This window comes from Heterocephalus glaber, unplaced genomic scaffold (assembly GCF_053883595.1).
Source record: "Heterocephalus glaber isolate CG9 unplaced genomic scaffold, H.glaber_assembly_v1.0 deba00001610, whole genome shotgun sequence".
Taxonomy (NCBI): domain Eukaryota; kingdom Metazoa; phylum Chordata; class Mammalia; order Rodentia; family Bathyergidae; genus Heterocephalus; species Heterocephalus glaber.
Window position 1 is genome coordinate 7,420,138 of NW_028258381.1, and position 13,518 is coordinate 7,433,655.

General features: G+C 45.6%; 1 protein-coding gene across 1 annotated transcript; it reads left to right on the top strand.

Moving 5' to 3' along the window:
• The first annotated feature begins 9,393 nt into the window (after positions 1-9,393).
• LOC147822588 (zinc finger protein 160-like) lies at positions 9,394-9,903 on the top strand. Its single transcript, XM_087196017.1, has one exon. The coding sequence runs from the start codon at positions 9,464-9,466 to the stop codon at positions 9,815-9,817; it is 354 nt and encodes a 117-aa protein (XP_087052143.1). The 5' UTR covers positions 9,394-9,463; the 3' UTR covers positions 9,818-9,903.
• Positions 9,904-13,518: the final 3,615 nt, after the last annotated feature.

Sequence of the window (13,518 nt, forward strand, 5' to 3'; positions counted from 1 at the left end):
GTTCCCCCTCCCATGTTCTGTGTCAGCCAACTGACCCTGGGCACAATGCCAGCACCTGAGGTCTCTCTCTGTCCCTCCCATGCTCCCTCAGCCCCCTGCTTCCTACCCCACTCTTAACATTAAGGTCCCAGCTGCCTGCCCTCAACCCTGTGGCCCGGGTGGCCGGAAAACTACACTTAGGTTGCCTGCAGCCCTCCCCAGCCTTCCAGCCCACAGGAGACTGTCCTTGAATCTGTCCACATGAGAGGCAGGAGGCCCAGGCTGCTGGGGAGGAAGGAGGCAGCCAGCTTCTCCCTGCAGGACCTGGAACTGGTGTGGGCAGAAAGAGCTGAGCAGCTAAGAGCAGGAGGAACAGCCAGAGCCATGTGGAGAGAAGACAGAAACCAGAAGGGGAGCTGCAGCACAGCCGCATGCAAGGCCAGGATGTCCTGGACACATTCCCACCTCCCTGAGGCAACTGCCCTCCTTCCTTCCCCTGAACCCCAAGAAAATAAAGTTCCTCCAGGAATACACCAAAGGCCACCCTGTTCTTTGCAGCCTGAATGAGCCCAGCAGGCAGGTGAGCAGTCAGAGCATAACCAAGGAGAACAATTATGCTTGAGGATCTGTTTCTCTGGATCCAGGACCTCGGGGTGGGAGGCTCATTTTATACAAGGTGGGATGCTGCTCTCAATGCCAACCCAGCTGCTGGCCCCAGAAACAGTCTCTTTGATCAGCCACACACACAGGCACAGCACTGGGAAGAAGTCAGACAGCACTGGAGGGAGGTCAGAGGAGTAGGATTTAGAATAGAAGCTCATCCTGCTCCTCAGCAAGGCCGAGTCCTGGGGCATGGGGCCCTCAGGTGAGGGCCAGGTGACCAGCACTGATTGATAGACTGTTCTGTCCAGGGACTCTTCTCCTCACTGATGCATCAGAGAGCACTTGACAGTGTCCATCTGAACCCTCGAGCAGCTGGAATACGAAGACCCACAGTTCACCACCAGGAAAGAGCCTGCGAACCCGGGTGCATCAGCATGCCCACTGGGTGGGAAATTCAGCTTTTATTGGTGAAAGGGGAAATCAGGTCTCCAGATGCTCATAACATTAGCCTGTCCTCCTTCAGGCCGAGAAGAGCTAGGGGAGGTGCTCTTCCTTCAGGGTGGTGTGTACTCTGAGCCAACCTCACAGCCAGGCCAGGAATCAAAGGAGGGTAGGCTGTGTCACATTTAATAGTCTGTGCAGGAAACTTTCATTGGTCCTGCAGCTTTGGGCTGTGCTGGTTCACAGGTTTTTGTTCACAAAGGAAGACGCAATGACCATTCTGCTGAGCTGGAAGCTGAAGCACCACCTGGTCATCTGGTCCTCATGCCTCTAGGTGGACAAGGGAAGCGGTCACTGTGTGAGCCAGGGTGCTTGACCCCAGCGACCAATTAGATTGGACTGATGCTGAAAGGAGGAGCGGTGAGCTGTCTGTAGCTTCCAGCCCCAGGAGAAAGGACCGAGCAATCACTAACAGCAGAACCCTAAAGTTCCAGACTTCAGGAAGAGAGGCGGGGTCACCTCATGATGTACAGGACCTGTCAAGACAAGGTGACAGCTGAGGCAAACAGAATCCAGGAAGGAAATTAGAAAAAGGAAATGATCACAGAAAGAGGATCTAGATACAGATCCATACCTGTCACAAATTAACTCAGAATGGATTACAGACTGAAATACAACACATGAAAATGTGCACATTCTAGAAGATAAATGAGAAAATCTGGAGACCTAAGGTCCGGCAATGAACCTTTTTTTTAAACTTAAAAAATCAACTTTATTGAGATATGACTTACAAATAAAATGCGTATATTAAGATGCATAGTTTTATAAGTTTTAACAGAGGCACATACTCAGGCAACCACCATCCCACTCACAACACAGAGCATTTCCACGGCAGAAGGCAGTGAGCTTTTAGAAATACCGTAAGGATCTGTGAAAGGGAAGACTATTAATTTGGACTTTATTAAAATAAAACAAATTCTTCTCTGTGAAAGATACTATGAAAGAATGAAAAGAAAGGCCATGCACTGAGAGAAAAATCTTTGTAAAAAACACATTTGGCAAAGGACTTGTCTACAATGAAAACAAAGAACTTTTAAAACTCAGCAATAAACCAGCATGGTGGATCATGCCTGTCCTATAATCCCAGCACTCTGGAAGGCTGAGGTAGGATGATCACAAGTTTGAGCCAAGGCTGTGTAAGTGAACCCCATAATGAATGTATTCCTTAAGTATTGCAAACATACACTAATGAAAACATTTTAAAAGTCAGCAGTAAGGAAATAACTTGATTTTAAAAATCGGCAAAATAGGTCTGGGAGTGTAACTCAGCAGCACTGTCCCTGCCTGGCAAGCACAAGGTCCTGAGTTCAATCCCCAGTACTGAGAAAAAAAATTGAAAAAGATCTGACTAAATACCTTGTCAAAGTAGATGCGTGGATGGGAAATAAGCCCATGAAAAGAAGCTCTGCACCATGTCTCAGGGCCTGAAAATAAAAACAAGAGAGCATGACATACCTTCAGAATGGCCAAATCTTTTTAGATGACACCTAATGCTGTCAAAGACACAGGGCATCAGGAACCCTCAAGCACTGGGGGTGAGAACGCCACAGTGCTGTGCCACTTTGGAAGACAGGCTGACAGCCCCTCTCAAAGTGAGATGTGTTCACAGTCTGGCAATTATGCTTCTAGGATGCCCAGTGGAGCTGAAAACTGTGTCCACACAAAAGCCTGTCCTGAACACACATGTGTAGCAGCTTTATTTGTAATGACCTTAAGTGGAAGCAACCAGATAGCTGCCAGTACCTGAGACAATGAGACATTCTTCAGCGATAAGAAGAAATGAGCTGTCCAGCCACGGAAAGCCACAGGAGGGCTTTACATGCATGTTACTATGGGGAGGAAGCCTGGCCAAGATGGTGACCTCCTGCACAATTCCACCAATGTAATGGGACAGCAAGGCAAAAGCACGTGCACAGCGAAGCGGTCAGGGGGCACAGGAAGAAGGGATGAGCAGAAGTGTGGGGATTTCTAGGAGAGCAAAACTGTCCTTCATTATACTGTATGGTGGACACGAGGCATTTGTTAAAACCTGTACAACCTTTGGGCACAAAGAATGAACCCTAATGTAAAGCAAGGGCTCTAGTTAATAACAGTAATGTGCCAACACTGCTTCGTTAGTTGTGACACAAGCACCACTGTCATGGAGATGTTAATAACAGGGGAAATGGTGTGTGATGTGTATAGGGTGATACAGGAATGCTGGGTGCTATCTGGTCGATTTTTCTGTAAGTCTAAAATCATCTTAAAATCGTCTGTTAATTTAAAAACTGAACAGCACATCCATGAGCTGTAGAAGAATGTCCCAAATCTGAAGCAAACTGTAAGCCACAGGTTCAAGTACCCTAACACACCCTAACCAGAGGAAGCCCTACCAGAACACACCATGGTGCCTCATGGATTGCTGAAAACCAGCAATAAGAAGAAAATTCTACAACGGCCAAGAAAGATGCACACACATGGAGGAACGAAGAAGTGATGGCCAACTCCTCATCAGAAATTATGCAGAACGGAGGCAGCTGACTGACATTTTGAAAGCACTGAAAGAACATTATCAGCCTAGAATACCACCCGTACCCCCTCAAATCCTCCAAAACCAAAGCCAAAATGAAGATTTTAGACACACAAAGGTTGAAAGAATTCATCACCAGCAGACCTGCACTATAAAATCTGTTTGTATCCTTCAGTCTTTTCCATATTTAAATTACCATACACAAATACTGCCACCAGGACATTTTGTTATTTGATTATTGATTAACAAGCATGCAATATTATTGTACCTTGCTTTTCTCATCCAATAATACCTACTGTATTCCCCTCAATGTCAACATTTCCTTGGATAGGAATATTCCATGATTTATGTAGTCTGTAAACTTTTAAACACATCTAAAAGGACATGCTATTGAGGTTTACTGTAGTTTATGGATAACTTACAGAAAAAACACAGCAGCTGAGTTTTCTTCCTTGTTTGTTATGTATGCACATGTGTATGTTCACTGTTTCTCCCTCCTTTTTCCCCTACCATTTTAGCTGAGAACTGTTTCTCATGGCTCACGTCTAGCTTGTGGGCTACAGAAACTTGGGTGGGATTTCACACCACTCAGAGAAGGGTGCAGGCGCCCGGGCCTGTGGTCTCCTTTGGTGACAGTGATGCCTCTAGAGCAGATGATGGCTCGCTGTCATTGTATCTGCGTTCAGAAGTGTGCAAAGCAGTGAGCGATAGTAACTGTGCACCGATCGCCTCTGTCTCAGCTCAGGAGCTACAGTCTGCTCACATCAAGGGGCAGAAACTCTGCATCTCAGTCTGTTGTTTGCACCATCACAGAGAATGCAGTTTTATTTTCTCCTGGTTCTGGATGCTGGCAAATCCTAGGTCTAAGTGTCACCTGTGGCGAGGGCCTTGGAGCTACGCATTAAGTGGAGGAAGGTGGGAGGACCACGGGAGAAAGGGGCCCATCTCACTCCCAGATGCACTCATCCCCTGGTGAGGGTGTCATTGGCTCAGTGATAAGTAAATTCCAGCTCAAGTCTCGGAGGGGCCAAGTGCTCAAATTGCATTTTCTAGAATATCTCTTTCACTCTCTCGCTCTCCCCCCCCCTTTCTATTTATACAGTGTTTCAGATTGAACCCAGGGACTTTGAACTGAGCTACATTCCCAGTCCTTTTTTTATTTTTTCTTTTGAGACAGGGTCAATCTAATTCACCAAGTCACCCACATGGGGCTCAAACTTGTGATTCTCCTGCCTCAGCCTCCCAGAGTTCTAAGATTATAAGTGTAGGCCACTACGCCTGGCTTTTCTGGGCTCCCTTGATGGCTGCTTCTTGTTAAGTTCCCCAGTGAGAGGCACAAGAAGGGGTCTGGAAGCAGAAGACAGGGCTCCCTCTGCTTTCCTGTTCTGATCCTGGCTCTGTCCAGTGCTGCCCTGCCCTTCACACCTGTGCTGGTGCCTTGCTCTGAGCTCCGCCTGGTGGCCTAAACTTTTCCTTCAGACCCTTTCACCCTTCTAACCCTGGTGTAACCAGATCATTTAATCAAATTCCCTCTGAATTGCTAGCACAGTTCCTATTTTCCTGTTTGTCACAAATTCCATCTTATTTAGCTGAATCTCCAGAAAATCTGGGACCCCAAGTAACATGAACCTACCCAAGAAAAATCTTATAATACATTTTCAGTCCAGTAACCAAACAGTAATTAGCACAATCTTCTAGTCTATAGAAACAGGGAAAAAAGAATATATGACAACATCCCACAAGTCCCTCACCGAGTGCTGATGTGGTGGGATTCTATTGGTGAGTGTATCAGTCAGTTTTCCCATCGTTGAGACACAATGCCCATTAGCCACAATTTAAAGGAGGTTTAATATAGCTCATGGTTTCAGTAGATTCAGCCCATGGTCCACTGGCTCCAAGGCAAAAACTCTATGGTCGAGTGGTGAGGTAGAGCAAAGCTGCTTAGTTCATGGCAGCAGGGAGGCAGCACAGAGAAAAGCATCAGAGAGGAACCAGTGAGGGAGCAGATATAATGCCCTCCATGACCCACCCAGACACACCAGGAATGTGATTTACTAATCTGTTAAGTGTTTCTTAATCCAGTGAAGCTGAAATAGAGTTAACGATCACTCTGAGCATTACTGAACACTGGTGATCCCTGGCAGTAACTGGGGAATGTGAAGCCATCATCCTCACCGGCCTGCAAGGTCAACACTGTAGGAGAGGCTGATGTTCTCCAAAGTGGGGCAGGTGCATTTCAGAGCTGCTGAGAAGTAGCACAGCGAGGGCTGAAGATATACTCAGTGGTAGAGTACTTGAACTCAAGGCCCTGGGATAATCCTCAGCACTGAAAAAACTAGTTTGTGGAGGAAAGGAATAAAAGATTGAAAAATCTTTGCCCTAGCATCCATGATTCCTATGACTGCCTTACTCTAAAATTTTTCTTTACATTTTCCAACCACTGGCATACTCAGCTCATACTCAGCTGGTATTATTATTACCAACTGAAATACGAACTCTATGAAGAGGAGTTTTGTCTGTTCCATTCACCAGTGAGTTCTCAGTGCCTAGCAGAGCAAATGACATGGGGTAGGCACTGAATAAAGATTTGTAAAATGAACAAATGAAATTATGAAACATGCATGCAAAGAGGCCTCGTATAGGGGTACTGAAGCCGTGTCAATGAATTCTGAACAATTTTCCAATGTATTAAAGGTTGAATAAACTTTGGTAAAATATTGGGACGCTATGTGCTCATAAGAATAGGCCTCTGGAAGTGGGCTCGGTCACACCAACTTTTTCATGATGTAGCATTAATTTTTTGAAAGACCAAAATGAGTAATCCCAGGTCTCTGGGAGGCTTAGACAGGAGGATGGCAAGTGCAAGCCCAATTTGAGCAACTTAGGGAGAGAGACCCTTGTCTTGAAATGAAAAATAAAAATTAAAAAAGGGCTGGATATATAGCTCAGTGTAAAAGCCATGGGTTCAATTTATGGTGCTGAAAAAAGAAAAAAGACCAAAGCAAAAGCCAAGAGTTTGCTATCCAGCATCCATTCTTCTCTTCTAGACACAGCACTTGAGTGTTTTTACCGCCATCTCCTTCTCGTTTTTCATCTCTGTGTTGACGTGGACTCCAACATCAGGGTGGCTCCTCACATGTCCCATCCCACTGCCCATGGGGTGTCTGTGGTCCCAGTTACAGTAGGTGAGACATCCACAGTTTCCTGAAACATTTGTAAAAGGGGAATTTTCTTTTATCCAAAGGAACCACTCAATGCAACCCTCTCCTGTACCGAGTGGTTGGTTGGTGTGATGTTGTAGTTTTTGCCGCCATGCTTGGTGGACAACAGGGAGAGACAGAGGACCGGGACACTGATCAGCAAGGCCCGGCCTGAGGCAGAGTTGGGGCTGCAGCTCAGGGGCAGAGGGGAGAGACAGGGTGAACCCACAGGAAGGACCTGCCTGGGGAGTTCAGTGATGAAGCCAGTGCGTTTTAATACTGCTTGGTTCCAGCTGAGTTTTTCTTTTGTCATTTGAGGTCAAAGAAATCTCAATCGATACAAAGGGCATCATCTCATTTTTTAATGCATTTAAAAATATACAGTCAAGAGCTGGGGATTTAGCTCAGTGGTTCTGGCGCCTGCCTTGCAAGCACAAGGTCCCGAGTTTGATTGGTGGTATATATATGTGTGGGGAGAGAGAGAGAGAGAGAGGGACTTTTCAAAAGTTTTGACTGTATATATAGTCATCTAAAACACAGTCTCCACCTATTAATCCACCCAGGCCAGCTCCCAACAGGCCTTGATTTTGTCCATCCAAGATGCAGCTCTGGCGAGGCTGCACAATGAGACTCAAACGCAAGCACAGCAGCAGGTGAAGGTGGTTTCCAGATGAACTGGGAGGGAGGTAGTGAACCGAGGCCAGCTGCAGTGGGATGTGGAAAACCAGAGAAGGACATTTAAGGAAATGTACGCAATTATCTTTCCTTAGTATAATGTCCTTTTTTCTTGTTACCTATGTATTTTCTAAACTTTCTAGAAAAAAATCTTGAATTTTCTGGGTCTCTGATATATATATTGTAAGACAGATATCAGTATTGATATGATAATCAATGCATAAAAAGTTGGAAAATGTAAAAGGAAATACATAGGCCATGACTTTAGCCTCAACAAGAGTTGCTATTTCTGTGTGCTTAGGATGCAAATGCTTAGAAGTTACAATTTAATGTAGACTGTGGGGGCTTCGCTGAATGGATTAAAAAAGACAAGAGCCCAGGCTCTGTTTCCAGATCTTATATTCTATTTAACTTGAGATTTTATGCCTAATGTTGTTATTGTGGATATCTGGGTGCATCAGAAAGGAACTGCCTATTAGGACAGAGACACCTCCCAGTTGGAGCAGGGGCCTGTGGAGAAGGGCACTTTCCTCTGGCCATCCCAGACTGTCTTCGCAGCTCTGACTCGGCCCGTGTGGGCTGCACAGGTGCACGGAGGGGTTCTGAGGGGAGGCAGGGCCAGGGCCTTGGCACCATAAGAACAATGAGAGCAAGACAGATGTGCAGAAGTTAGTAAGCTGAGCAGTCTGCCCAGGAGCCTTTGGAGAAGCAAGACCAGGCTGAGCATCTGTTGGGCCAACAAAGGCAAAGGGAGAGGAACAAAGTGGGAGGAATTACTTTCCCTCAAGTTCTTCAGCTTCTCAGGTGACATTCAAGCTGCTTGGTGCTCCTTCCTTCAGATACTAAATTCCAAGAAGGGGTGCTGCTGGAAAACCCCTAACCAGCAGCCCAGCACAAAGGAAGGAGGGCAAGTCCACATTGCTGTGAGGTCAAAACTTCCTAAGTGCTCATCACTGGACTAGGAAGTGGGATTTCCACTGACCCGCTTGGTGGACAGGTGAGAGCCACTGATCTCAAGGAGTAGACAGGGCCAGTACTCCATGGCTTTCCACTTCTGAGGCCAGAACGGGGCAGTGGGGAAAGTGGAGGCACCATGGGTCTCTGCCAGGCAGAGGGTCCAGCCATCTGAAGCTCCAGCTACCGTCCAGGCTTCACAGTCCCTGTGCGGGTTCTGCTCCTGTGTACAGGGGCACGGGTGGCTCTGCAGGTGTGGCTGCCACATGGCTTCCTACTCAACAGACACAAGACAGTATCTCAGAGGAGTCAACAGTTAGCCCAGGTCCCCAGAGCTGGGATGTGGCCAGGTGACATTGTTCTTATTATATTCTTACCTGCAAAGCTAGGATCGCCAGGTGACATCAATTAGGAGGTTTTCTGGGTTATGTCTCTATGAACTAGGTTTAGACATACCCACTGTCTTATTTTTCTCATTGCTGAGAAAAAATACCTAATACTCAAGGTTAAAGGAGGAAAAATTTATTGTGGCTCAGAGTTGGTACAGGTTTCAGTCCATAGTTGGTTGGCTCCAAGGCAGGGTGGCATGGTAGTAGAGGGGCATCACAGAGGAGAAACAGTTCATGGCTGGTAGAAGGCTGGAAGGCAGCAAAGCAGAGAAGTAGCAAGCAGCAGCAAGTGACAAGAGACAGCAGCAGCCCTCTTTCTGTCCCGTATATTCTGTCCAGGCTACATGCCCATTAGGCAGGAAGCACTCACACCCAGGGTGTGCTTTCCCATTATCCATACCCAGAGCTATGCCAAGCCAATCAGTGGACTGATTTAATAATCACACACCCTTCCTCCCAGCATCTCTGAAAAGCCCCACCTATGACCACATGGGGCTTCGAGGGTACATCTAGATACAAGCCATAACATTCATTATGGTGACTTTAAAATATGCCCACAGGAGACCCGGAAGTGCATCCCGTGGAGTAGAGGTCACAGCAACGCACAGGAGGAAGCCTGGAAGAGGAGAAAGAGGAAAGAAAACGAGTTGAAAATGGCTGTTATTCAGGATCTGTTGACATTCAGGGATGTGGCCATAGAATTCTCCCGGGAGGAGTGGGAAGACCTGGATCCTGCTCAGAGGACTTTATACAGGGACGTGATGTTGGAGAACTACAGGAACCTGGTCTCCCTGGGAATCTCGCCTTTTGACCTGAGTGTTTTCTTCATGTTGGAGCAAGGGCAAGAACCCTGGAGTGTGCATGGCCAAGTGAAAGTATCAAGGAACTCAAATTGGAGGGAAAGTGTCAAAAGTGTGAACACAGATTCCTCTCCTAAATGTGCCATCAAAGAATTTCCACCAAAAAAGAAGAGTCATACTGAGAAATGTTCCAGACAGCAGTATTAGAAAGACATAAAATCCATGACATTCAAGAATTGGGCTTCAAAGAAATCCAGACAAATGACTTTGAGTGTCACAGTAGACAGGTTAGAAGACTTGATGCATGCTTTACTATGCATCAGACAATCCGTGCTTGAGAGAAACCATTTCTGTGTGTTACAGGTAGCAAGGTCTTCAATAAGAAATCAAACCTTAGAAGTCTTCAGGGAACGCATACTGGAGAGAAACCTTACAAAGGTAATGGATGAGGTAAAGTGTTCCATCATAGGGCATCTCTAGCAAAGCATCAAAGAATCCACACTGGAGAGAAACTTTACAGATATGATAAATGTCATACAGTGTTCAGTTGTAATTCATACCTTGCAAAACATCTGATAATTCACACTGTAGAGAAACTTTAACAAATGCAATGAGGTGTTCAATCACAATTCCCACCTTGCACATCATCGGAGCATTCACACTAGAGAGAAACCTTACAAATATAATCAATGTGGCAAAGTGTTCAGTCTAAACTCATTCCTAGTACATCATCTGAGATTCCATACTTGAGAGAAACCTTGGTAATATAATGAATGTGCCAAGATCCCATGCGAAAGCATGGGAGATTTTCCCCTTTGGTGACTATCCTTTGGCGACTCTCCTTTGGCACACTGCTGATTTTTATCTTTTTAGTGTCTAACAGTCTCCCTGCTCAGGAGGTTGGGTGACATACTGAAGTTGTAGGATCTAAAGGGTTTTTTTTATGTCCTGGGTTGTAGACCTTGAAGGGCCAGTGCCAAAATATTAGCTATTTTCTTAGCCCAGTTACCTTTTTAGTTTTGGTCTCTAAGCTTTAGTTGTTGAAAACCCAGAGGAGAAGATCAATAACATTAGCATTGTAATGGGAGTAGTGAACTTAACTATTGTAATTTTATCTGGATATCAAACACTTTGAAATATAAAATATAGTTAGAGAACTGTTACCAGTGTTGAAAGAAATGCTGCAAGAGATAGTTAAATCTAATCATTGTTTTTCACAAACACAAACTTTAAATACGAAACTTAGAGAGAGTGACAAAAATAACATCCAGACCAATAGGCTTGCAGCCTGGACAACATAAAAAGGGAAAAAAGAAGAAAGTCTTGCTTTGGCATCTTTGGAGGAGCTCCAGCTTTTGCCATTACCTTGAATGTCTGTCTCAAGGCTTCCAGCACAGGCTTTTCAGCCTTCCAGAGCCATCCCTTCAGCTTCCTGTTGTGGACTCAAGTGGGATTCTGCGGCAAGCTCCAGGGCTTTGACTTTTGACTGGATTCTCCAGCTCTCCAGCACACAGTTGGCCCTTTTGCATTTTTCACGCCTGGTTGTGCAGATAGTCATTTACAAGCCTACTTTGTAGCCATGATATAGTACTCAAAGACAACATACAAGATGAAACAAGAAATAAAGGGAAATTATTTAAGTGGCTGGATCAAACCTTGCTTGAGGTCTCTTTATTGTTTCAGTCATTTTGTTTTTAATTACTTGTCACCTAAAAAGTCCTATATATATGATGAATAAAGATGTTGAGGCAGGAAAGCAGGTAAAGATCCAGGAAACGAGTTTGTACTAGAAGACAGGTAAATAATAGGAGATAATCTGGAAAAGTCGATTTTTATCCTCATTGTAATAATTCTTTAAATGAAATAATAATAATAGCTAATGTTTATAACAACCATTTATTACATGTCAGGTACTATATTAAAATTTGGATGTTATTAGTTCACCTCATCTTATGGGACAGACACTGTAATGATCCTTGTTTCCACAGAGATAGAAACAGGTACATAGAAGATTAGTGATTTCCTGCAAGGTGATTGTGAATGAGTGACAGAGCCATGATTCACCACCTGAGCATACTTCAGAGTTTAACTCCTAACTGTGCTCTTCTTTGTAGTTTTCAAGCAGCCACAAGATACTAAGAGATCCATGCTATTATAGGCTTTGCCTAGTTAGTGTAACTTTGGAAAAAAATCCAACCTCCCTGCATGTGTGTCAGTCCTTTCTATCAGGAGATAACGCAGTAGAAGCAGGCCCTTAGGAGCTCAGCACCACCGGCACACTCAGGCTGCTTTCTGCCTTCTAAACAACTGTCTTCCTGGGCCTAGGGCATTGGCTCACACAGAAGCCCTGGCATGAATGAATGCAAGGCTAGGGAATGGAGAATGGTGGCCCACAGCTGCCCTGTGTGAGTAGTCTGACAGGGCCCCATGAAGCAGCATTGCACCTAGGCACATCCATGGTGTACCACCCAGGGAAGATGGCATGGCACCTCAGGTAGAAGGAAGCCACCAGGTGAGAGAGTGTGGGGCCTCAGAGGCCACCCATGATAGAGAATATGGGACACCAGGTGGATGGAGGCCTCCCCAGGACAAGAAGTGTGGGACCTCAGTGGACAGAGGCCACCAGGGCAGACACTGTGGGATCCTACTTGGGCAGCGTCCTCCATAGGTGGAAGATGTGGACTCCAGTGAATGGAGGCTTCCCAAGGTGCAGTGTGTGGGACCCTAGGTAGATGGAATTTTCCCAGATAGATCATGGGATCCAGGTGGAAAGAAGCCTCTTGGGGTGAAGAGAGTGCGTCCCCAGTGCACTGAAGATACCCAGAGTTGATAGTGCAGGTGGACAGAGTCTTCCCAGGATACAGGATAGGCTGAAAAGCTTAGGGAGAGAGAGCAGGGAGAACAGACCAAGCATGACTGAACCCTGAGACATGCCCACAGCTAAAGTTGGACAAAGAGGGGGAAAGTACTCAGGAGACCAAGGAGCATCAAATGGAGGGGGACTCCAGAGGCTGCAACATCACCCCTGCTTCGACCAGATCATGACAAAGGAGCAGGAGAGAGAGGTTAGGAAGGGAGGCAGGGCCAGCATTGATAGCCAATGCCTGAGAAGGTGACTAAAAAGAACATTGCCACAATGGGCTCAAGCCAGAGGAACTCAGGGGCCACCTGCTTCTCCACCACAGGGCAACAAAACATGGTAGACAGGTAAGAATGACCAATTGGTCAAGAGAAACCCTTGGACACAGAAGAGAAGAGGATGATTGGCAGAGGGAAGTCCTAGACAACAGGAGAAAGAACGGGATAAAAACTGCTGGCAAGGAATTGATCTTTGTTGGCAGGAAAGACATTGTAAAGTTGAATCTGGATGGGATAAAGAGCAAAAGATACAGACCAGACCTAAATATGGAGGTGGGAACATAAAAGAGGTCGACTAAGATGCCATATTTTTTCTAATAAAGCATGAGTAAGGCCCTCGGACAGCACTCAAGTGAAGATGAAGTTGGGAAGAGCCAGGGCCATGTTCTTCAGGGATTCATATGCTATGCCAAGGAGTGTTCTACCTAGGTACTAGGGAGCTTTTAAAGACCAATCAACATTCAGGGAAAAAAGCCAGTAAGTCAGTGTAAAAATGCTTGTCAACATCATTAGTCATTATGGAAATACAAATAAAAACCACAGTGTATTACCACTACACACCTAGCAAAACAGCTTTAATACAAACTGATCTTACCACATGTTGGTGAGGCCATGGACAAACCAGGACCGCTATCAGTGGCAGAGATGTTCAGTATTACAAAGACTTAAAAGCAAGTGTCTTACTTACTTTTCCTGTTGCTGAGATAAAATACCCAACACTTAAAGTAAAAGAGGAAAAACTTTGGCTCACAGTTCTTAGAGGTTTCAGT

Bases quoted from the DNA above. Each gene is read 5' to 3' on its own strand.
- LOC147822588 (XM_087196017.1), top strand. From the start codon at position 9,464: ATGGCTGTTATTCAGGATCTGTTGACATTCAGGGATGTGGCCATAGAA.